General features: G+C 42.6%; 1 protein-coding gene across 1 annotated transcript; it reads left to right on the forward strand.

Annotated features, from left to right (window-relative positions):
* Positions 1 to 1,878: 1,878 nt before the first annotated feature.
* Positions 1,879 to 4,104, forward strand: LOC125963899 (metabotropic glutamate receptor 7-like). The gene has a single exon (XM_049707537.1). The coding sequence runs from the start codon at positions 1,879 to 1,881 to the stop codon at positions 2,752 to 2,754; it is 876 nt and encodes a 291-aa protein (XP_049563494.1). The 3' UTR covers positions 2,755 to 4,104.
* The last annotated feature ends 22,090 nt before the right edge of the window (positions 4,105 to 26,194 follow it).

Here is a 26,194-nt window from a genome sequence, read left to right on the forward strand (position 1 = left end):
TTCTTTTAACTCCGGCACGGATTGTCTATTGGACAGTGGTAACCCTATGTCATCAACCTCGTTACTCCAGCAGAAGTCCAGGGATTAGCCCTGCATAACTCTTGTTAGCCTCTATTCCCTTCCTTGAACACTGTAGCAAGAAGGTTGTTTTCCTCCTCAAACCTTAAGTATTGAAACCTGGAGGAGGGGCATGTCTGAAAAGAAAATGATGGACTGGACTCTCCCTAGAAGGAAGATAAATGGGTGGTCAAGAAGAAAAAAAATAAAATCCTCTGTACCAGGAAATGTTTGGAGTGTTGTTTGGGTATCAAAAAACGGGTGCCCTACACATAAAGCAAAAAAGGATATTGGTCTAAAAAGAACACCATGGCCAAAGGTGCATGACCTATTTCAACAGAGGATTTGAAAGTTAAAAGTTAACCTGTAAAACATTCAATTCAATTTCATCATTTTACAGATGGGCAAAGTAAAACTCAGGCACAGGAACAGAAGTGCCAAGGTCATACAGGTGGTTGGTGGAAGAGACAACCAACTTCCCAACCTCTGACTTTTTAGGTGTGTGTGTGTCTGTGTTGTTTTGTTTATGTGCAAGGACATTTTTCTTTAGTACACTAACATTACAACAGAAAGTATAGTCTTGTTTTGGTTTTCTCTGCGCCCTCAATTCTGTATAAGACAGTTTCGCTGCCCTCCAACAGAAAGGCTCAGCAAGAGTAGAGACCACCATAAGCAGTACACGTGGGCACCAAGGGCAGATACATTGCCCTTCCTTGTGTAGGAACTAGGGCCACTTGTTGCTTTAATGGGCCAAGTTTGGGCTGGACCTGCAGGAGGGGACACCTTTGAAAAACAGCTTCCTAACTGCACTACAACCTGCTCTGGCATCCTGGTTCCACTCCCCAAACCCCCCAAATCTTCAGCCAGAAAAAAAAAAAAAGAAGAATGGATCACTGGATCGATGGGGAGATTTCTGTCTGCTCCTCCTACTGCCACCTCTTTCTTGCTATTTCCTGCCCGAGGAAACCTGACATCAGCCCAAAAGCATCTCTGGAAATGGGTAGGAGGGAGCCTTACACCTGTCAGCGCCAGAGAAGAAAGGGCGCTCTGCAGAGTTCTCAGTTGTTCCATCTCTTGCGATGAAAGGAAGAAAAGGAGCGAATCCGCCACAGATTTACTGGAGACCAGGGTTACTTCATCCGGCTCCGGCCGCAGTAACCCCTGAAGACCAAAGATGCATTTCCATTCCCAGCATTTCTTGTTGGCGTCTTTCCCTACAGGCTAGCCCAGTGCCTGGCCCCGGAGAAGTCTCTGCGTAAAGGTTCTTTAGGTCATAAATCAGGCTCCTGTGTGTATGTGTGTTTTTCTTAGGAAAAACTGGCACAGACGAATTAGCAGTACAGACTGGGGTCTCCCTACTACCCTTCATGCTTGGCGGCATCACCTTCGACTACCTCGCATTCTCTCGGCGCTGACAGTCCCGGCTCCGGACCTCAGGGTTGGAAGCAGTCAGCCCCAGCTAGAACCGCCCTGTCCGGGGCTGATGCCACCCTGTGCCTAGAATGTGCGTGTGGGTGCAGGCGGGCGAGCGAGCGGCTTCTACAGTGAGACCGAAGCAGGAGCTCAGCCTTCGCCTGCGACCTGCAATCCCCAGATTCCCTGGGGACCTCGAAACTCCCAATCGGAGGTACTCCCCCCCCCACAGCCGCCCACCTATTCCCTCCCCCCTTACCTCAGCACGCAGCCCCTCCCTGCGTGATGATGCAAAACCGTGGGGAGGGTGGGCGCTGGGAAGGGTGGGGAGAGCCTGAGAGCGAGCGAGGGTGGGAGGCAGTGGGCGGAGGAGGAGAGGGAGCCGAACGCGCATTTAAAGCGATAGCCATGCTCGCTCTCTCCCCAGTGCTGGGCTGTTGGAGAGCTCGAGCTGCAAGCCACCGAGCGCGAGCTCGAGCGCGGCGCGCTGGCCGGGGAACCCAAGAGCCCACGGCGCCCCTAGATGGCAGGCGCCGCGGGACCCCCCACCCTCGCCGGCTGCCCTTTCCCGGGCGCCCCTACCCTCCTCGCCCGCAGGAGACCCTGGGCTTCCCCGGAGGAGCTCACCCCAAGGGGCCAGGACTCCGGCGAGCCCGCTACCGTCCCCTCGAGTGCCGCCGCCACCACCGCAGCCGCGGGAGCAGCATGGTCCAGCTGGGGAAGCTGCTCCGCGCCCTGACTTTGATGAAGTTTCCCTGCTGCGTGCTGGAGGTGCTTCTGTGCGCGCTGGCGGCGGCGGCGCGCGGCCAGGAGATGTACGCCCCGCACTCCATTCGGATCGAAGGGGACGTCACCCTCGGGGGGCTGTTCCCGGTGCACGCGAAGGGTCCCAGCGGAGTGCCCTGCGGCGACATCAAGAGGGAGAACGGGATCCACAGGCTGGAAGCGATGCTCTACGCCCTGGACCAGATCAACAGCGATCCCAACCTGCTGCCCAACGTGACGCTGGGAGCGCGGATCCTGGACACTTGTTCCAGGGACACTTATGCGCTCGAACAGTCGCTCACTTTCGTCCAGGCGCTCATCCAGAAGGACACCTCCGAAGTGCGCTGCACCAACGGCGAGCCTCCGGTTTTCGTCAAGCCCGAGAAAGTAGTTGGAGTGATTGGGGCTTCGGGGAGTTCGGTCTCCATCATGGTAGCCAACATCCTGAGGTTTTTCCAGGTAGGGGGGCGCTCCCTCCGGGGCAGAGCGCGCCGTAGCTCCCCGCGCTCTTTATCCTGAAGGCTGGCTTGGACTCCAGGGCTGCGGGGTCTGGTCAGCCTTCGCTCATTTCCACCCTGGAGATCCTGCCGAATCCCTCCCACCTCACCCGAGGAGGTACTTTCCCTGCTTGATTCATTTCCCTTCCATCTCTCCCCTGTCCGCGCTCCACTCCATCCGGCTTGACATTCTGGATTTATGGCCCCATTGACAAGAAACAGTCTCCGAAAAACAAGGCGATGATTTAAATGGGTTTGCATTCGAGTGAAATATGGTTCCAAAACAGGCTTGTAAAAGTGCCGGGCTCCTGTGAGAGCCACTTAGGCGCAAGGAATATGAAAGATGAGAAGACGCCTAGAAACTAGGCATTTCTCAACTCCCCAGCTTCCCTGCCCCAAGCCGCCCGACAAGCTGCAGCTCCCTTGGAAAATTTCGAGAAGAGCTTAGGGAGGCAGTTCTTAAACCGAAGGCTAGGTCTTCACCTACATTTGGACGTGAATTGCCCATTTCGCTCGGGTTGGATTTCCCGACCTGTAACCTGTCTCTGCGAGGGCATGGGGCGGAAGGCGTGGGGACTGTCCTCAAGCGGGGAGAAGCCACCCGCAGACGTGCCCCCAGGTGATTTGCTCTGGGCAGTTGTTTGCACCGTCTAAACTGCCTTTGCGATCCGGCCACTGGCAGGAGCCGGGCGATCAGCTTTCTACTCCTGCCAGCTCAGAGCCCGGAGGTGAGCTCATGCTAACTGCGAAACACAGTCGCTTTGTCTGCACCCACCCTGTGCCCATCCTTTCCCACGACCTCTCTAACGCAGCCCCCAACCCCAGTCCTGGGTTTTGAGGACGATTCTCAGAGCCAGACAAGAAGGCGCCTGGAGGGAGGCAGTAGGGTGCGCTGAGCAAGGCCGGGCGGTCCTCTAGCTCCGGGTGCAGGCGGGCAACGGCGGAAGAATGCGAGGACAGCGGAAGATGCGAGGACGGCGGAAGATGCGAGGACGGCGGATCGGGCCCGCTGAGCGGTGGGCGGTGCTGCAGTGCTCTCTCACCGCCTGCTCCCGCAGCCTCGGCCCCGAGGCTCCTGTGCCGCCCTGGGTATAGATGGATGGCTTCTGGATGAAGAAATTGAGTTTCAGGGTCTGCGTGACTATGGGTTCTCTTGTTTCTCTGTCTTTCTTCCTGTGTGTCTCTCTCCTTGTGTCTCTTTCTCCCTGCTTTTTTTTTTTTGTCTGTTTTTATGTTCTCCCTTTCAATTTCTGCCTCTCTTTTCCTTCCCTACCCCTATCTCCAAGTTTTTTGTTCATCTCTGTCTTGAAGTGATCCTTTCCTAATGCACAGCTCTCTCCCTGCCTGGTAGGACCCAAGCTCAGTTAGTCCCTTCTCCAGATGTTCTGGCTGACCCTTATGCTCCCTGTAGCTAAAAAGTCGGCTCCCTCTCAAGTGCCTTTCCTGAAGCATGTTGGGTTTCTGGAGGGGACTCCTTGTGAGATTCAAGCTGTCACTACATCAGCACCCAGGGGTATGAAGTTTGTGTTTGTGCCAGAAGGAGGGGTGCCTGTCTAAAGCTGCAGCCTGGTATGGCCCCTCTGAGCCTCTGAGCATCCCTAGCACCTGTTGAGTATGCCACCTCTAGATGTTTGCAAGGCCAAAAGTGCTTCTGGGCAGCCTTCACTTTGAGGTAATGCTTTCAGGAAGAGCCTGGGTTGTTGGAAGCAAAACCCAGAAGCACTTCCTTTACCTCTGAGCTTAAACTAGAGAACCTGAGGAGGCAGCGCTGCAGGGAGGATGAGGCCAGAGGTCACCTGAGAACCACAGGGGCAACTCACAGTATTTTTACTGGAGCTCTGGGGGTTGAAGGCACATTTGCTGTTTGACATTTTAAAAATTATTTTGGTGCCTTCACTTGGAGCTTGGGAGCTTGCAGATGGGCCTGCCTGTCGAAAAAAGAGTGAAATCTTAAAGTCAAGAGAGAGCTTGCAGACTAGGTGAAGGATTGTGTTTGCTGAAAAAGATTCCAGGGGGAGCTGATTCCTTCTCTGGTGTGTGGATCTGAGGCACTTGCAAGAAAAGAGAACGCTTGCCTTATGCTTAGTTCCCCCGTTCCCTGGGCTGGGAAGGAAAGGAACTGAATGCCAGCATTAGCAGTGTGCGTTGGGACCAAAACCATTCAGAGAAAACACTGTCATTTTCCTCTAATTTGCAAATTGCAGCTATTCATGTTGGATTGAACAGCTGAGGGAAAAGAGCCCCCAGTTTTCACCTGCATTTATTGAGAAGAGGCTGGTAGTAGGAGGGATGCACCAACTTGTGGCTCGTGCTGCAAGCTGGATGTAAGCTTGGTGTGAGCATCCTGGTTAACCACTGCCCATGTTCAAATATACAGAGATAGATTCCAACAGTCTCTTCCAGTAGCCTTATTTTTGCGTGTGATCTTAGAAGCTCCTGGCATGTAAGTCCAGTCCCCAGTTTCCCAGCCTCTGTAAACCTGCAAAATGAATAGAGAGAATAGTGGAACACAGACCCCTTGTTCAAAGACACAGTCACTTTAGGGAAAGAGGAAAAGAACGGGTAGGTGAATCTTCTCTGGGATTGCAGGGTTCAGCTCAATGAAGACTGTCCTGGATAAAAGAAACTCCTCTAAATGGTTGAATTCTTAGCTCTCCAGAGATTTGAGTTTTCTTTTCCCCAGTCCCTGTGGGTTGCTGTGGGGAATGTGTCAAACCTATCATTTGAGATAAAAATTTATGGTGAGGTAAGCTTCTAGGCTGGGGGAAGGAAGACTTAGTGACTGAAATGGGGGATGCTAAGCACTGGGGGGCAGGAAGGAACAAGGAGCTAGCAATGGATGTAACAAATGCTGCAGCTGCCAGCAAAGCCTGGATTGAACTGCCTTCCTGAAAATGAGGACCCGGGCAAGAATGACCACTCAGATGTAAACAGTGTCTCTGACTGGGAATTCTCATCTGCCTGCCGGTGGGCCAGAGCTGAGCAAGTCCTTTCTCTCCTCTGTATGCACACTGAATTGGTTAGTAAGTGACATGTCAGAGGACAGGAATCATATTCAGTGGATCTTTCAAATCCAGGAGTTTGAGGCTAATGAAATTAGTGTGAGGCCAGGGCTCTGCCAACTAGAATTAAGTCACTGCAGCCACCCTGCAATGCATTTTCAGCCTGAAGGGAGCATCAGGGAGGAATTTCGGGAGATTTGTTTCGGAGCCTGTACAAAATAATACTCTCCTAATGCTAAGAAAGATTAAATGTAAATTAATATTGACTACGAGTAACATATTTAAAAAATAATCGCCGAGTGGGGGATGGCTTAAAGTGGAGAGATTATATAATATGGTGTCCAAAGAATAAATCTCCTCTGACCACTGTTTCATGGGCTATAAGTAAGATCTATTACAATGGAAAGTAATGGGAACGTTTTTATTCAAGGCTTCTCTGCTATTGACTTGAGAGCAAACACTCTGAGAGTATAAATTACTCTTGCTGTGTGCTGACTCTGAATGAACAATATTTCATGTGCAGTGACATGGTCTAAGCTATAGACTTGGAATTGAATGGCATCTGTTTCAATTGTTTTGTTCTCTCAAGAGCAACTAGATAGAAAAAAGTGGTCAATTTGACCCTTGTGGGAGCGTGTTGCAAATCTAAACCTGTGTCCCTCATACCATAAATGAAATACATTTGTAAATTTGTAAGTGTTTTCCTTCTGTTCATTGATGCTTGAGTATAATCTCAAACTTTGGCAGCAACATTTTATACATAAGTACTTGGTTTTCTTCCTTTCTTCTTTCTCTTCCTCCTCTCTCTTTCTCTCTCTCCATCTTATGTAATTGGATAGAACTGGGCACCTAGGATGATGTGGTGTTACTATAGTGGGATTTTTTTTTTTTTTAAAAAAAAACAACTCTAACTTACCCTTTTAAACATTTCATAAATACAGGTGTCAGTGCCATTTGGAATAGTCTCTATAACAATTTCTGTCTCCACATTTACTGTGTTTCAGCAAATTTACCTAACAGATGGTGAGTGGGCAATTTTTAAAGGAGCATTTTTTAAAGAGCGGAGGGGGAAGGAATAGAGACAGGCACATACTATATTTGAAGTTACCTCCACGTGTATTTTATGTATGTATACCCATACAATTAAGAAGTCTTTGGATGTTTTATCTTCAAGAATAATTCAGATACTGGATTACTTGAATATCATAAACATTTAGGGTTTAACAGATTCGTTACATATAGACGTTGTATCATGGATTGAAAAGACCATAGCCAGCGGGCAGCAGCGGGCGGAGCGAACGAGCGGCGGCGAGGGCTGGACGGCGGGTGCAGGGGTCCGTGCTTCCTCGCGGTGGAAGGCTGGGGTTCGCCAGAGACGCCGGGTTGCTCCGCGTTGCCAGGTTACCGAGCGCGTGCCCCCGCCCGCTCTTCCGCCCGGGCCGCCCTCGGCGCCGCCTGAGCCGCGGTGCGGGCTGCGCGGGGCGCCGGGTCCGCGGAAGCCTGGGTCGGGGGCTGCGTGAGGGACTCTCGTCGCGCGTGGACGCTGCGCGAGCGTGCGTGGGACGTAGGGCGCCGACCTGGGGCTCCCCGGCGCTCCGGCTCCGCTCAGGGCGCCCTCTCAGGGGCCTCCGGCGCGAGGCCCCCTTCGTGGTCAAGATGGCGGCGCCCAGGCGGGCCGCGCCGAGGTGAGCTGGAGCTGGGCCCGGAGAGGGGTGAGTCAGCCACGCCCAGGACTTGGACCCCGGGCTCGTCTCCCGTCTCCCGGGGAGCGGCGGGTGAGTGGGCGCGGCCGCGCGTAGGTTCCTCTCGTGGGGTGGTCAGCTCTTCGTGCGTCCGCAGACTTCTGTGGTCTGATAGATCTGGGGTGGCCCAGGTTGGAGGCGAGGGTGCTTGATTGGGGAAACCTGAGGGGTTTAAGGACTCTGTTGGGATCGTTTCAGACCCCAGCAAGAAGCTGAGCAAGTTTTCTCCTCTGTTCCCGGCTAAGTGTTCTCCCTTCTCTGAAGACGCCAGCTTTTCTGAATCATCTTGTTCCCCGGGGGGATACAGTTGGTGGTTCTGACCGTGGAACGTAGGACCCGGCGCGGGGAAGCCTGAGCTGGTTCTAGTTACTTTGTTTGCAAAGCACTTGTCTTGTCTTTGGAATCTTTGTGTATATAACCAACGTTGGGAAGAGCCAGCGTTTTCTCCTCCAAAACACTGCGAGGGGTAACTTTATACGTAAGAAACAAGTGGGCGTTCATATCCATCTCTTTTCCAACCACTGAGTTTTGGTTGTGTTTCCTTTCTTTAAGTTTGTCTCGTTTTGAACTGATAACAAAACAAACAAACAACCAAAAAAACCATAGCCAGTTACACAAAGTATATACTCTAGTCTCAGTCCTGCCATTAATTAGCTATGTTACCTTAAGTCATTTAATTTTTCTAGGCCTCATTTTTCTCATGTGATGTTTTTTATTTGGAAAAGTATAGTTTCTCGAAGTCGCTAATCTCTGTGTCATAGTTCAGCTTGGAGAAAACCTGTTCTTATCCAAACTCCATGACATTGTATTTCCAGCTCCAACTTTGGACTTTGAGTGAGTTGGGGGCAACTTTTTAAGGATATTTTCACGCAGCTTTTTTAGTTAATATCAGTCTAGCTGACTTGTCATACTCAGACTTTCTCCCATATTCTTTTACCAGTGTGTTCCTTAGTCATATATATAAAGACTGTTGTGGGAAAAATGACCTCCTGGGTCAGCTTACTGCATGGTCATCGACACAGGACAGGGAGTAAGATTCTGTGGATTTTACAGAAGCAGATACAGGTTTCATTTTCCATGTCCTCTCCCCTTTCATCTTACAAAAAAACAGCAGGCTTTTCTTGGAGAACTGCCAGATAATGCCATCCTGCCTCCTCACGGGCCCCGGGGATGAGTCGCCCAGGGACTGAACTCCAGTAAAGCAGGTGATTGGCTCATGGGTAGGTGTCTGACCTCGGCTAAGTCTATCAGACTGCTCTCCAGGACTTTTCTCTCAGAGCAAAATGGAAGAATTGTCTTTTCTCTCTGGAATTTCTAAGCTGGGGAGATATGACTCTGGGACTCCCAGTGACCATCCAGCACAAGGAGAGACATTCTGTAAAATAAAGTCTTGCAGAGGTAAGCAGCGCTGAGGGATGGAGAGAGAGCTGGAACCCTGCTGATACTCTGGAACGTCCAGATCCAACTGTATCTGAATATGGCTGCATCCCTGAATTTCTAGTACTTGTTTGTTGAGGTGGTTGTTGTTGTTTGGTTTTTGTTTTTAAATCTCCTTTGACTATTTTGAATTTGTTTTCAGCCATGTGCATTTGAAAGCATCATAGCTAAAAGAGCTAATTTCCTACATTAATGTCAGGTTTGCTGACTGGCATTCCTTAAGTGAAAAATCATATCCGCTATTTTCTTTAAATAAAATCCTTCTAGCTCAGGTTTGAGATATTCAAAACTCTGCCTCCTACCCCCCTCTTTCCAACATTTACTGTATCACCTTGAAGCATTTGTGACCACATCTTTCCCATCTAGACACAGTTGAGAGAGAGAGCAAAGACTTCTGATATAAACTGCAACCTATACGCCTCCTACCTGGAAGCTTTAGAACATACTTGATTCTTGTCATTAAAGCAAATCTTTTGTTGTCTCCAGGGCACAGAAGCATTTTCATGGCATAATAGAGTACAAAGTACATTAAGCCTAACTCTACTTCTCACCCTCTTTTACTTTAAATAGGCAGAAAAGAACAATCTCAAACACATTTTCCCAACAAATAAAATACATATACGATTATGTTTAGAAGACATTTATGCAACATATAGTTAGACTGATTAATTAATGGACCTTTCGCCAATTGGCACAGTAAATATATATGTTCGATGTGCTTAATTAAAAAGAAGACAATAACATATTTTTACAGGTTAATTATCTGAGAAGAGTATTGTGCCAGCACACTTGATACTACAGTATTTCATGTTTGACAAGTAACCTTCTTTCAATTATATTTACTGCTAAATGTTTCTTGGATCAAGCTATTAAATTATAAGGTCAAAAGTAAAATGATATGAAATTACAATGATAAAGGGACACATATCCCACTTTATGAGAATAGAAGTTCTAATTTCTTTTCCATACTACTAGTAGTGACCACAATACTAATTTGAGCCCTTACTATGAGCCACTGTGCCCATATACATTTAGTTCTTACAGTAGTTCTGCAGAGGGCATATAATAATCCACCCTGTAAAGCTGAAGAAAGTGATTCTCATAGCTGACAGTCACATAGCTGGTGAGTGGCAAAGTCTAGATTCAAACTTAGAGTCGTCTGACAATGCCCAGGTTGTTGACCACTATGTACACTGCTCAATTGTTGCACCAATAAAGAAGGGCTTGTAATAATTATAGATTTGCCTGCCCCGAAACTGCAGTGATTTAAAGACATCAAAGTTGCCAGTTGCTTAACCACATCTACTTACAGTAAGAAATTACATTTTATTTCATTTCTAAAACAAGATTAATTCTGCAGGCCCATCGAAACTGGAGCACACAAATCCTACCTCCAAATGAAAGATGCTTGTTTTCCATTATTCAACACATGGCCCTGTACAGAGGCAATAAATATATAGTAGAATTTTCATTCAAATAAGTGAGAAGAGAGGTTTCTTCTTGTCCTGATTCAGTGCCCATCATTATGGATTATGATGGCTCTTCCCAAACTTTACTTCATTCCCTCCACTGTTTCTACAAAACTCCAGTAATGGAATCCATCATTCAGATATATGTGCAAAGCGAAAGGACTGTATTAATACAGTTGCTGAAAGTCAAGTTGATAGAGCACAGGAAATACATCCTAATAAATGCAACATTAATGTTTGTGTGGGCCTTGGAGTGAGGGGTAGAAGAATTTTCAGTTTAATGGAATATTTTGCCTCTTGCTATGAAAGTGCGGCTTAATAGTCTTGTAATTGGTCATTTACAGAATCCTCCATCTCTGGGTTTCATGCTTTCTTTACTCTGCAGCTGTTGATTCCTTCTCTTGTTCTGGATGGAAGAGAGCCACTTCAAAGGGCTCAGCCTGCCTTTTTGTGTTATTGTTGAGATGAAGATATTTCCATTTATTAAAGCACACTATTTAAACATTTTTATCATGTTTTAAACTTGACTGTGTTCTGAAGGTATGAGCACAGGCAGACATAATGGGGGATGTTTTCCAGGAGAAAACATACTCTTATCAAAGGAATTATCAGAATTTTCATGTATGGATTGAGAATCAAATTCTGGAGTTAGACCTGAATTTAAATTCATACTCACAACTTATTACCAGTCTCATCTTGATCAAACGGTTACCACACTTCTCATCAATTTCCTTATCTTTGAAAGCGGAATAAGAGAAGTATGCCTGGTGGAGTTACACATCAAGCTCATCTGATAGAATATTCATAAGGATTTTGCACAAAATGTGCATGGAAGTATTTTAGCACCGAGTTTAGCATGCGATTCGTCTTCAATACATTTAAGAGCTATTATTTTATTATTATTATGCTATCATTAAATATCACTATTACTTAAATGTCATTATTGGTAAAATTGCTGTAAAATTACCGCAATAACCCATGATGAATTCCCCTCTTCTGTTTCCTTTGTTTAAATGGAAAATATATATATAGATCTAGACAGAGAACACTTTAGTGATCCTATTCAGTGGAGTGAGAATTTCCATGGCACTGATTAAAACAAATCCTGAATTGCATGGACTTAAGATAGCAGAGAGGGGCTTCCCTGGTGGCGCAGTGGTTGAGAGTCCGCCTGCCGATGCAGGGGACACGGGTTCGTGCCCCGGTTCGGGAAGATCCCACATGCCGCAGAGCGGCTGGGCCCGTGAGCCATGGCTGCCGAGCCTGCGCCTCCGGAGCCTGTGCTCCGCAACGGGAGAGGCTGCAACAGTGAGAGGCCCACGTACCGTGAAGGAAAAAAAAAAAAAAAAAGATAGCAGAGAGGCTAAGAGATTTGAAGTTAGACATCCCCAAGTGTGAATTCTACTGTGACCCTCTTCTAGCTCTAAAACCTTGAGGAAGTTACTTAAACTTTCTGAGCTTTACTACTAGTTTCCTCATCTGTATCTTTTTCAGGACTATTTATCAAGCATCTTCCTGTTCTCTATGCTTGGACGTATCAATGAATAAATTAGACAAGAGCCTTTGCCTGCGTGCTCCTTCTTGCATGCTTTCTCCCTCCTTACACTCTCGTGTGGAAACGGATGTTATAAATAAATTCTATGCTTTGTCACAGGTTGATGGGCGCTACGGGATAAGGAAAAGGATGTGAAGCTCACTGAAGAGGCTTGCGTTGGGAGTGCTGGAGGCGTGTACAGGTAGGTTCTGATTTTAAATAGGGTAGTCAGGGTGGATTTTATAAGTTGACATTTGAGCAAAGACTTGAAGTGAGGGAGTTGTCAGAATGTATGATGGGGAGACCACTCCCTGGGAGCAAGAATAACCAGTCCCAACACTCTAAGGCAGAAATATGCCAGGCAGCTTGGAGGAATATCAAGGAGGCCACCCTGGCTGACTTAGTCAGTGGGGAGGAAGAGACAGCAGGAGGGCTGGAGGTCGGATATGTGACGGGATGGATTGGGTAAGTCCTGGGAGGCCATCACATGCATTGTGTCTTTTACTCTAAACGTAGGCAGCCAGGGACAGGATTTTAGCCGAGGTGTGGCATGAACTGTCTCTTGTTTGAAAAGCATAGCTCTATCTGTGGTCTTGAGGATGTGGGGAGAGAGTGGAGTCAGGGAGAATCTCAGGAGGCGACTACAGGATCCTCGAGGTCTATGTTGTTGGCCTGCACCAGGCTGCTAGTGGCTGGTAATTCTCAGAAGTGGCACATTGGGAAGGTTGTGACAGCATTTCGTGGTAGATTGAATGCAAGAATGGAAAGGAAGAGGGGGTCAAGGGTGAATTCGAGATTTAGGGCCTGGGGAACTGGAAAGGTGTGGTTTCTGTCACCTAAGATGGAAAAAGTTTGGGGTAGAGCATGTTTGGGGGATTAAAGACCAGTTTTGGAGGTATAAGATTTGAGATGTTTTCGTGACGTCCAAGTAGAGGTGCTGAGTACACAGTTGGATACACAAGTCTGCAGTTCTGAAGAAAGGTCTAAACTAGAGATACACTTTAATACAATGGAGATATTAAGAATAATTACATAGAAGCGCTATTTTAAAGATAAAATGAAGTAATGCAATTAGCACTCTGTCTTCTCAAAACATTTAATAACTGTTAGCTAAAATAATTACCTGAAATGAAAAAATACCTATAGTTTCTTTTGTTGTTTGCAGTAAAAGTGAATAAAATGTCACAATTATTTTAATAGTATTTGTGACACAGTAGTTTTAGTTAAGACACCATGACTACAAACATTTACAATAAACCTTTCAGTCTCCTGCTTTTCACTCTGATAGGGTACTTGGAACCATATTTTGTAAGGTTTAAGTTAGTTGTCATAGGGTACCTCTTTAATTAGAAGTAATTCTGAACTGCCTAGTTCCATGCAGTTTTATATACATATATGTATAATTATTATTTTATGATTTATCAAACTCAGTTGAAAATTTGCATCACTGATATACATTAGAATTTAAGCATTTACCCAGGTACTCAAGGAAAAAAATGTACTTGTCTTGTAATTTCCATAGGGGTACTTACTTTCACATCTTCCCTTCACTTTGCAATTGCAAACATGGCAGGGGAAATATTATCTTACTGGTCTTTGAGTTCCCCTTAGCTATCTGCAAGTCCTTAAACAGCCTTTGTGGCTTAACCAAAATTCTCTTCCATCTTCATTCCGCTAACAGATATTGGTCTAAGCATGTACTTATACTAAAAAATGCATGACCACGTTGTCTCTACACATCTATAATTTTATGTTAACACTATCATTATGTAAGCTATACTTTAATTGTAATTATAACAGATTTTATGTCAACACACATCCATTTCTAGTGTTCATCTGGTGTTCAAGGGGAGAGCAGCATGTCGTAAATTTTATCAAAATATAACATCTGAAGAATAGAACAGAGGGTAATTGTGTAATTCTGTATTCACTCTAATTAAGTTCAGTGGAGTTGGCATAATAGAATTAAGATGAAAGAAAAAGACATCGAGGTACCATGGCTCCCTCTCCTAACACACCCTTTTTGTATCCGAGAGCAGAGACTCAGCACCCTTCTGTACAGAAATGGAGACAGGAAGAGGCCAGAGGATGAATGACAGGCACGAATGAGGTGGAACTTTGAAGAGCAACATGGAAATGAAATACTTCTTTTGTATTTGGTAAGTGGGGAAAATGTACCAGCGTGTATGCCTACTGGGACCACGTTTTCCAGAACAGTTAAGCCCAGTGTCAACTATGCTGTCCCACCTTCCTCGTAAGTAGGAACATCCTGTTACTTGAATCTTTGCTTCCTGTTTCTTGATAGCTGGTTGAGAAGATTATCACAGGAACTGCATCTTGTTAGCAAACACACTGTTTTGAAATGATTGACACTCACTGAAGAGTGGCAACTCCAAGCTTGCTCTCTCTTGATCTTGGACTATTTAAGTCTGGAGTGCAGGAGTGGGTTATGGGGAAAGACCATTGGAATTCTTATGTCTTCAGCATAATGGTTATAGCATAATGGTTAGGAGTGTAGGTGCTGGTTCAAATCTCTGCTTTCCACTTGCTAACCATATGAGCTTGGGCAATTTACCTGATTACCTGAACCTCAATACTCCTGCCTATAAAATGATGTTAATAATATTTCATCCTCATAGACTTGTTTTCAATGTTAAAATGAAGTCACTTACACCAAGCACTTAATACAATGCCTAGAGCATAGTAAAGTCTATTATTATTACTATTACTACTACTAATACTATTATTACTATTACTGTCACGATGCCAGGTGCTATTTTTCCTATGCCTTATTCCATTATCTTCTGCCCTGTCCCCCCATTTCTGTCTTGTTTCTGTACAAGGGTAGGTTTGTCATAGAGCATTTTCTTTCCCTAGTGTCTGACTCTTAGTCATCAAGGTGACTGGTCCACGACCCGGCATTCATTGCTGCTCGTTGAAGCAACCCATTTTGAGAAGGGGAGTTGGATATTGATGCCAAGTTGGGTCAAGGAGAGAGAATTTTCTCTCTTCTGCACTCAGAGAGCTAAGTGAAATATTCAGGCCTCAGAAGGAGAATCAGGCAAAGGGCAACATGCTTAATTTCATACCTTAGTGATTAAGAACAAGTCAGACAGGCTGGATTTGAACTCATTTCTGTCATGTACTGACAACGGGATCTTAGGTGCTTTTGTAACCCGTCTGAGGCTCAGTCAACATCTGAAAGAGACGAATAACATTATCAGGACCTGGCATATAGCCTCGTTGTAATAAGTGAGTAAATCCTTTTAAAACGTTCAGCACGTTGTTTGGCATATAAACACTTAATAAAATTTAGCTTCTTTGACTACTACTGCTGCTAATATTATTAAGTAGCTGAGCAGATCCGAGGCCCATTTTTTTCTTAGATTGCACATAATCATTTGGACAACCAGCTCACATTGATCAACCGTTGCTTATATATAAACCCCCATGAACCCAAAGGTGCTTTAACTGTCTCCCAGTCAGAGCCTGTTCTGGGGGCAGAAGCAACACCGGCACTACCCCCGTCATCTTTGCCTTTATTGTCACTACACTCGCCTGCCGTACTGAGCACTTTCTGTTTGCCAGGCACCAAATTTAGCCCTGCGTATGCACTATATCATGTAGTTCTCACACTCAGGTGGGAGACATTATCATCGTCCCCAATTTTCCGATAAAGACGCCGAGGTGTTGGAAAGGTAAGAAACTTGACCCACAGCAAGAGATGGAGCCGGAGTATTCAAACCCTTCTCTCTGACCTCAAGAACCCTTAAATGTTAGCATACTACTACATCCTGGTAAGAAAATCTGCTTCCAGCCACTCTGGTGAGAGTAGAAATGATTCTCAGTCCCCACATTCCTCTATTGCCCATGCCACCCTAGCCTCAGGACTAGGTGGGAAAGGAAGTGATCTCTTCAAAGAGCAGCCAAAGGGAACCTACTCCCTTCTGCCTTTTCGTAATCAACTAACCAATATTTTATTTCCTTCTTAAGAGTCCCCACGTGTTCCTTTTGGTACTTAGCTTGGCCTTTTAGAATTCTGACATTCTGTACATGACTCATCCACTGTATTTCATGTTAATTTATTGAGGTCAAGTATAGGGTCTTACTCATCCTGAAGTCCGGTTATCCCCTGTCACATCTAACTCTGTTCTTTTCTTCTTATAGGACATCTGCAGATATTTATTTGAATTTTGTTGAATTGTTCTCATCAATAGTACATTAAAAGTTATACAGAAAGTGATTTCTTATAAGGAAAACCATCTAAATAGATTTCTAGCTCTTTACTTTTTATAGCACTATTGTAGAGATTATAGATCTCCAGGTAATATTTTTTAGATTGAGTTCTTCATATCATCTTATTTTTACATATCATGATAAATCTGAATTTTCTCTATCAAAGCTCTGAGACTTCACTGGCTTGTAACTTAGCTTGTTGATATGTGTTGTTGACTTTTCCATTTACAATGATGTTTGATCCTGGTAAGGATGGGGCTGGGTGGGAAGGTACATCTTAGGGCCATCAATTGGTTTTGTAGAGAACTAACAGAAAGATCTAAAGTCTCATCATATTTCTGCAGAACTCATGAATCATTTTATTATAATTCCATTCATTCAGGGAGTATAAAACCATTTTCAAATTGTTATTCCTAATTTGTTCATCTTCTCTTCCTTAGTCTTAGTGAGAAGAGAGCAGGCTGAATGGAAGACAGTCATTATGACCACTGGGGCCACTAAGGTAGGCATCAGTCCCAGAGTTTTGTTTTCATCTCTCCGCTATTAATATTGGCTAATGTCTTGAGTGCTTACTTGGTGCAAATTACTTAGCCGACCATGGCAAATGGGTTGTGTCATTTCATCCCCTGATAGTCATACAATTAATGTATGTATTATTATCATATCCCATAATGCATACATGGAACAGAGCCTCAGAAGTAGTTATTTGCTCACCAAAATATGGTAGATGTGGAATTTGGACTCAGGTCTGATAGACTCCTAAATCACTCCTAGTGATTTTTACCACTAAATTAAAGTTGTATACCTCTGGAGAGTAGATAGTTTCTAAAATTTCCTCAGCTCTAACGTTTTATAATTAAATTTTTGTCTGATGGCAAGCTTAACAGTTAAGATGGGTAGGAAGGAATGCCAGCCTGTTGAATGGAATTTCCCTGAAATAAGCCTGTTTTATGACACGAGTTCACTGATTCATTCACTCAGCATGTATTGAATGTTTGCTTTGTGCAAAGGCATTTTAGGCATCACAGTGGAGTGAGCGCCCCTTCCATAGACTCTCCTGCAGCATTCAGAGAAGTCTTGGACTGGTTTGCCTGTTATGGAATGGGGCTTGGTGATAGAAGCCTGGTTTGTCCTCCACTGATAAAACTAAGACATACTCATATGAGTTTAGAGGCATCTTGAAGCCGTGGGATAGTAACACACATGAATCTTACCATTTTTGCCTGGGATTAATGATACAGAGGCTTTGGATTTGGGTATGGAAAACGGGTGCAATTATGGGCGTGTTGGTTCTACATATATACAGACATCACGTGTCATCAGCCTGCAGCTACCTGCCATTCCTCACTACTCCTTTTCACAAACCAAACAAGTACCTTCTTATCTCTCCTGTGGATAAGCTCTTGACAGTGGCACTAGGGCCTCCCTCAATAAGTACATCATTGGCTAAACCAGTGGTTTCTCAGATATGCTCATTGAACAACCCTTAAGGTGGATTGACATTCCACTGCCTAGAATAGAATATGGTGTTCTTTAGAAATCGGGGGGAAAAAATAGGCCACCAGATGTACTTTCTTTAATTTAAATTTTTTATATATATATATATATGAACAATTGTTATATATGTGTATGTATACTTGTTCATATATATGAATGATTTAAAATTGAAGAGATATATATATATACACACACACACATATATATGTATATTTAAATTTTGGCTTCTGTTAGCAAGTAGTAAATTATTAGCAGATCCATACTGCAGGGAAATAACCAATCAGATTTCATTCAATAGCTTGCTTTTTTGTAGATTTATGGTTGTGATTTTATATCTGCAGGTATGTTTGCTGAAGAAAATATTTCTGCCACTTTATACAAAATTAAATTCATTTAATACCAATGCGGCATGTCTCAAATGTCTTAATACAGTTTTAATCTTTAATCGCATCAGAAGTATGAAATTAGAAACATACCCCAAAATCATTTGAAGATATAATTACTTTCATTTCCCTTATACTTTTGAGACTTTTGAAAAATAAGTATTTAGTTGTACTTATCTGTTTCTGTCTCTCTAAGGATAGCAAACACTGAAACACAATTCTTTTTAAAAGTCAGTATTAAAAATATATTGTCCAAGATGATCAAAACTAAGGAAGTGGCAAAGAAATTCAAAAATTTAAACTTTCAAAGGGTGCTTTTTTTGTGAATGTGTAGTACTTGTTCTTCTGAAGGAATTAATCTTTTTAAAAATTTAATTAACTTATTTTTTATTGAAGTATACTTGGTTTACAGCGTTGTGTTAATTACTGTTGTACAGCAAAGTGACTCTGTTATACATATGTGTATACATTCCTTTTCATATTCTTTTCCATTATGGTTTATGACAGGATATTGAATATAGTTCCCTGTGCTATAGTAGGACCTTGTTGTTTAGCCAATCTATATATACCAGTTTGCATCTGCTAATCCCAAACTCCCAGTTCATCCCTCTCCCACCTGCTTCCCCCTTGGCAGCCACCAGTCTATTCTCTATGTCTCTGATTCTGTTTCTGTTTCATAGATAGGTTCATTTGTGTCATATTTTAGAGTCCACATATAAGTGGTATCATGGTATTTGTCTTTCTCTTTCTGACATACTTTGCTTAGTATGATAATCTCTAGTTGCATCCATGTTGCTGCTGCAAATGGCAGTATTTCATTCGTTTTTTATGGCTGAGTAGTATTTCATTGTATATATGTACCCCATCGTCTTTATCCATTCATCTGTTGATGGACATTTAGGTTGTTTCCATGTCTTGGCTATTGTGAATGTTGCTGCTGTGAAGATCAGGGTGAATGTGTCTTTTTGAATTCTAGTTTGGTCTGGATATACGCCCAGGAGTGGGATTGCTGGATCATATGGTAGGTCTATTTTTAGTTTTCTGAGGAACCTCCATACTGTTTTCCACAGTGGCGGCACCAACTTACATTCCCACCAACAGTGTTGTAGGAGGGTTCCCTTTTCTCCACACCCTCTCCAGCATATGTTATTTGTAGACTTTTTAATGATGGCCATTCTGACTGGTGTGAGGTGGTACCTCATGGTAGTTTTGATTTGCATTTCTTTAATAATTGGCAGCGTTGAGCCTCTTTTCATGTGCCTATTGGCCATCTGTATTTCTTCTTTGGAGAAATGTCTCTTTAAGTCTTCTGCCTATTTTTTTGATTGGGTTGTTTGCTTTTATTGTCATCAAGTTGTATGAGCTGTTTGTATATTTTGGAAATTAAGCCCTTGCTGGTCGCATCATTTGCAAATATTTTCTCCCATTCTGTAGGTTGTCTTTTCATTTTGTTTATGGTTTCCTTTGCTGTGCAAAAGCGTGTAAGTTTGATTCGGTCCCCTTTGTTTATTTTCATTTTTATTTCTATTGTCTTGGGAGACTGACCTAAGAAAACATTGGTATGATTTATGTCAGAGAATATTTTGCCTGTGTTCTCTTCTAGAAGTTTTATGGTGTCATGTCTTATGTTTAAGTCTTTAAGACATTTTGCGTTTATTTTCGTGTATGGTGAAAGGATGTTTTCTAACTTCACTGGTTTATATAAGGCTGTCCAACTTTACCAACACCACTTGCGGAAGAGACTGTCTCTTTCCCATTATATATTCTTGCCTCCTTTGTCAAAGATTAATTGTCAAAGATTAACTGAGGTGTGTGGGTTTATTTCTGGGCTCTGTATTCTGTTCCATTGATCCATATGTCTGTTTTTGTGCCAATACCACGCTGTTTTGATTACTGTGACTTTGGAGTACTGTCTGAGTCTGGGGTGGCTATGCCTCCAACGTTGTTCTTTTTCTTCAGGATTGCTTTGGCAATTCTGGGTCTTTTATGGTTATGAATTTTAGGATTATTTATTCTAATTGCGTGAAAAATGTCATGGATAATTTGATAGGGATCGCATTAAATCTGTAGATTGCTTTGGGTAGTATGAGCATTTTAACAATATTAATTCCTCCAACCCAAGAACATGAGATGTCTTTCCATTTCTTTGAATCATCTTCACTTTCCTTTATTAACGTCTTACAGTTCTCAGCGTATAAGTCTTTTGCCTTCTTGGTGAGGTTTATTCCTAAGTATTTTATTTTGAGGGTTGTGATTTTAAAAGGCATTGTTTTTTTACATTCCCTTTCCAATATTTCATTGTTGGTATAAAGAAATGCAACCAATTTCTGTATGTTAATCTTGTGTTCTGCTACCTTGCTGAATTCGTTTATCAGTTGTAGTAGTTTTCATGTAGAGTCTTTAGGGTTTTCTCTATATAGTATCATATCATTTGCATCTAATGACAATTTTACCTCTTCCTGAAGGAATTAATCTTGAAGTTCTACTAAGACTTTTGGGACATCTGTTTTAATGAGCCACTACTTCCTGCCTGAGATTGCACTATGCACCAGAGATTCTAGAATTAGCATAATAAAACTAATAATGCAAACAACAGCAACAAATCTTCACAAACCTTCCTTGCAAGGAAGTAAAGTCCACTGGAAACACAGACAAGTGAAACACACATTCAAAATGGCAGTGATTCTCAAACATTTATGTGCTGAGAAATCATGACAAGCATGATAACCAGGGCAATTACTAGACCCCTTCTCCAGCTAGTCAGGTGTAAGGTCCTGTAACTCTATTTTTGGTGAATGCCTCCAGGAGAGTCTGAGACAGATGTTCTCAGTTGTCGTCAACCTTTAGTGTGCATCAGATTTGCCTGAGAGTATTGTTAAAACACAGATTGCTGGGCTCCAGTGCCAGAGTTCTAACCAGTTCCCAGGTGTGGCTGATATTGCTGGCCCAGGGACCACATTTTGAGAACCACCTTTCAAAACTCTGCAGTATGCGGTTGTGTGTGTTGTGAATGCAGTATGCGGTTGTGTGTGTTGTGAATGAGACGGGCCCAGAGAACCAAAGGAGGGCAAAGGGACTCTGCCCTAAATTAGCCAAAGGTAACAATAGCAGCTAGAATTGATTGACCCAAGAAAAAATTATAAGAACTTTACCTGCGTTTGCTCATTTAATCCTTTCAGTAAGGAACATAGTGCTACTTAGTGTTCCTCTTTTACAGGGGTGTCCAGAGAAGGTAACTACTTTGCCCACGTCCTAAACTGGTAAGTAACAGGTTAAGAATTCAAGTCTAGGAAGTCTGATTCCAGAGCCCACACCTCTACTCTTTCTGCATGTAGAGAGGAGTAAAGGGTTGTCAGTGAAGCCTTCCTGGGGGCCCTGGCCTCTGAGTGTAGATAGAAGGATGAGTGGACATAAAGATCATTATTTGTGTGTGGTGGGGGTAGGGGAGGAAGTATGAGGGCTTCCAGAAGAGCCTGCCCTCCCCATACATCTGCTATAAGCAAGTCTGATGATCAGGAGTCCGGAACATGAGTATGACTATGGGATACTGAGAAGGGTTCTAGAACCCTGAGGTTAGAGTTCTGGATCAGTTAGTAGGTAACAGAAAGTGAATGAGTGATTTACCTTACTTTCCACGGGTAGCAGGAAGTTTGGAGATAGTCCCTCTAGCGTTAGTCCAGCTGCTGAAGGGCATCACCAGGGGACTGGGTTGCTTCGCTCTTCCAGCTTCCACATCTCTAGCACGTCCACATAGCTTCAAAGTGACCCCAGAATCTCCAATAGTGTTCCAACAATTGGGGCAGGAAGAAAGAAAAGGAAAAAAAAAAGAAATTAAGTAAGAAAAAAAAGGCAGTGTCTAACTCAGAGAGCAAATTTTTTACCACAGATGGTCAGCAGACTTGCACTTAGATCTCATCAGCTCGGATTTTAAACTGGCCACCTTAGCCTTAAGGATAATGGGGTCTCCTAAACCAGGGCTCTGATAGTAAGGAATAAGGAGAGAGTGGTACTGATTAGCAGTGCCTGCTGTCCCAAACAAATATTATCCCCAAACTATTTTTTTTATCCTATATTTTACTTTAAAGAATGGAGGGGAAACATTATGTATCTGTAAATAGCCTTTTAGAAAGGGTACAATTATATAGTTATACAACCCCCTGGAGGGCTCCTTTCTTCTAAAATCTCTTTAAAAAACTGTTCAAGGTTAAGGATATTTTTATCTTAATTTAGTCACTTGCAGTCGATTATCTTGGAATGACATCCTCTCTCTGCAGATGTTCTGTCAGGCTTTAGAAGATTCTAGAAGTGGACAGAGAAGTGTTATGGTACATGTATTTGCAATATGCACGTCTTTGAAATGAAATCCATTTAGGGACCAAAAGGCATTTCATGTCTTTGCTATACATTTTCACATATTTGCCTTTCCAGAATTCCTTTGAGCAAATCTGTTAGATGTAACCCATCCGTTTCTCCCATCTGAATTCTTTATTACTAAACATTCTTCAGTATGCTCTCACTCCCCTCTGTCAAAGGCGTTTCTCTGGGTCCTCACCCTTCTCATCTCATATGTGAATGCGTATCTTAAACTGAAGCAACAGTCTGCTATGACTTCTCCATAACTTGAAGAACCCGTCTTTGTGGGAAAAAAAGTAGACTTACTAACTTAAAAGGTAAAATGCACGCAATGTTTCTGAGAATTAAAAACTAAGGTAAAAACATAAGCAAGGGAAAAAACTTACAGTGGATCCTTTTCAAAGACTTTATTTTACAGAGAAGGCAACTGAGGTTTAAAGAAAAAATGCGTTAGTTAAACACTAAATAATATACCTTAAACCTCAGTGGAGCAACACATGGACGGTTCATTTCTCACTCACTCAGGAGTGTAGTATGGACTTTGGTGGTCTGAGGGTCAGTTTTCTGCTCAGTTATTCAGGGACCCACCACCTTCATCAAGTGGCTCTACGTTTGTCCTAAAAAGGAAAGGAGAGAGGAAGCTGCAAGCTACAATTATCAACTCATTATCCTTCAGACATAAACTCTTCAGGTCACCTCTGGTCACATTCTTTGGGATAGAACCATACCCAGATGCAAGCAGAGATGGAGAATGTTGTTCCTATCTTGGTCCTAGTGATGCCTCTACAGGCTGGAGGAGCTAATTAAAGTGTAGTCAACAGCTCGTTGTTTCTGCCACAATGAGTGATTAGCTTAAGGCTGTGGATTAATTATGTGTGTGTGTCACATATACATATAATACACACAAACATATATATGTGTGTGTATATATCCATTTTTTAGCATGAGTTGACACATGGGGCTTCTGCCGTATCAAAAGAGTACAAACTGCCTCTTGTTGCTTTTTCTTAATTGACGTTGACTACTACTATCTATTTCCCTTCATTTTGCTACCCCCCCCACCTTTCAGTATTATATGATAATTCTGAAAGAAATAATTTCAAAGTTTCCAGTGCTTTTAAAGGTAATAGAATACTCAGACCTTAACAATTTTCCTATGTGAAACTTTTGCCAGACTAAAATAGTTAACTTACGAAAAGTAAATTTAGATTGATACAAAAGAGAAAATAAGCTGATTTTTTTTTTTTTACACAAATACCCTGAGCCAGGGTGGAAAATAAATGGAAAACTGGAGGAATTTAGATCCTTTTGTTGTAAATTTAAATATTTTTAATTGTAAAAATAATACAGGCTCATTGCAGAAACTCCAAAATTGAAAGGATTTAAAGAAAAAAGGAAAAATAACTCAAAATCCCATTTCTGATAAATCATCTCTGTAACATTTTTGAGGGTATCTTTGGAAACTTTTTTGTGACGGGGTGCATATAAATACAATGCAAGTATAAAATACCTTTAATTATTATATCAAACTACAAAACAGTTCTATAACATTTTTATTTAGTAATATAAGTATGATTACTCATCACCTAATACAAATCTGCAGCATCATTTTTAATGGTTGAACAGCATTCTATTATTTATTTAACCAGTCCCTACTGTTCAACATTTAGATTATTCCTGTTTTGCTTTGCTAAACAATGAGACAAGCATCCTTGTTCATATGTCTTTGAGCATTTGTTTACTTCCTTAGAATGGACTTCTAGAACTTGAATGGCTGGTTGTCAGTTCTGGTACATACTGACATATTGTCTTCCAGAAAGGTTACCGTGCTTTTTATTTCTACCAAGAATTTAACATCCAGTGTGGTTTCTTACACACACTCATCAGTACCAGTATTATCAATATCAATACCAGTATTATCAAGTTTTTTAAAACTTTGTCATTCTAGTCAGTAAAATATGACACCTGAATTATTTTATTTGTATTTCTTTGATTAATAATAGCAAGGTTGAACATATTTTCATATCTTTATTGGCTGTTAATACTTTTTAGTTTGTGACTTTATGACATCCATTTTTCATCGATGTATAACAACCTTTTATATATCAATGTGTTTATTTTGTTGTTTGTTGTAAATGCAATTTTTTTCTCTTCATTTATTAATTTTTATTTTGTGTGTGTTGAACTTCTTTAATACTGTCAAGTCTATTCAAAAACCCTTTAATGAACACAACAAATGTGGAAAATCAGTCATTCTCCTGCATTTTGTAATCAATTTATTTCCTTTTGGGCAGTATGGAAATGTAAGTTCTTATTTCATCTTATGGTTGGAAAGAATCTATTCCCTCGGAAAGGGATTATAGTCTCCATGATGCAGTAATGGGAGATTTTATAGGGTAGGCAGGGTCTACAGAAGAAAAAACCCTAAATCACACTCCATTGGTGGTTGCCTTATTTATAAAAATGGCATTTGAGGTTGTGTGACTGCCATCAGGTAAGCAAAATTAATTTTTAGCATGAAGTACTCCTATCAGCAAGAACAGCCTAGGATAGGCTAGCAGTAAGAAGTGAGGGGTTATGGGATTGGGGCATAGCCTCTGTTTCCTCCAATGCAGCTGGAAATTTAAACTCTGGGGCTCCTGCTTGATCCAATCAGCCCAGCTAGTATGTGTTGCCAGGTAGGGTGAATAGACTCAGAAGTACAAGAGCTCATCCTTGGTCCCCTCTGGAAATGAGCAGAGAATACTGTGTCAAGCAGAGGTGATCAGTCCATGGTCTGGAGACTTGGATCTCCTCACATAGTCCTTAAAGTCAGGGTGAGACAAAATGCCAATACAAATTATATTGATGACAGTATCAATGAGGTGACATTGAGTCCTTTGACCCAACGTGTGTCTGCAGTGTGCCATCCATTAGTAAATGGGCAAAGCCATTTGACAGATCTATCTGATACAATGAATGAATCTGACACTCACAGTTTGAAAAACTGAAACTGTATCCATTTGTCAAGAACAGTGACTACTTGTTCTGCTTTATTCCCCCCGGTAGAACTAGGTAACATTGCAGGCAGGAAGTAAGACGTTCCGGCATTTCACCCTGGAGTAGCCCCAAAACTGAAGAAGCTGTCTTATCAGTAGTTAGCTCCTTGTCACCAAGAATATTAAAGTAGATTTGTATGATTAGCAAAGTAAAGAGACTGTAGTGCCTACCACTACTGTATTCACTAAGGCACCCAAGTTATTCTAAAGAAATCCTAATAATACATTAGGACCGTTTTGAATATTTTTATTTGATTATCCATAATCTTCTAGTTATAACATCCATCACCATTTTGACCACTGAAACTTGGCTTTCTTTTCTTACAGCCTAGCCCTGTGGTCTTGGGCTAATCACTAACCTGCTTAGATACAATTTTCTTCTCTATGAAATAGAAACAATATTATATGCTATGAAGGACTGCAGGAAGATGAGCTGTAATGTTTATCAAGTGCCTGGTAAGTAGCCTGGCCCATAATAAATACTTGGCTAATTGTAGATGTTAGTTTCATTTTTAGTTTTATTTCCAAACATTGCTCTTTACTTTTGGAACTCTAAAATTTGTTTTGAGAGTGGAGGACTTGTTGTTTGGATTCCTCCAACACTCTCTGTATATTCTGCACTTCTATCCCTAGATCATTTATATTAATGGAATAAATGATCTTTGGTCTGGTGATTCCAAGGTGACGAGGAGCTACGTGGAGGTTCAGTATACACCTGGAAGTATGGATTTTCATGCCCAGTGCAAATGTGGGAAAGGCATTATTCCCACA

The sequence above is a fragment of the Orcinus orca genome, chromosome 3 (genome assembly GCF_937001465.1).
Source record: "Orcinus orca chromosome 3, mOrcOrc1.1, whole genome shotgun sequence".
Classification (NCBI taxonomy): Eukaryota; Metazoa; Chordata; class Mammalia; order Artiodactyla; family Delphinidae; genus Orcinus; species Orcinus orca.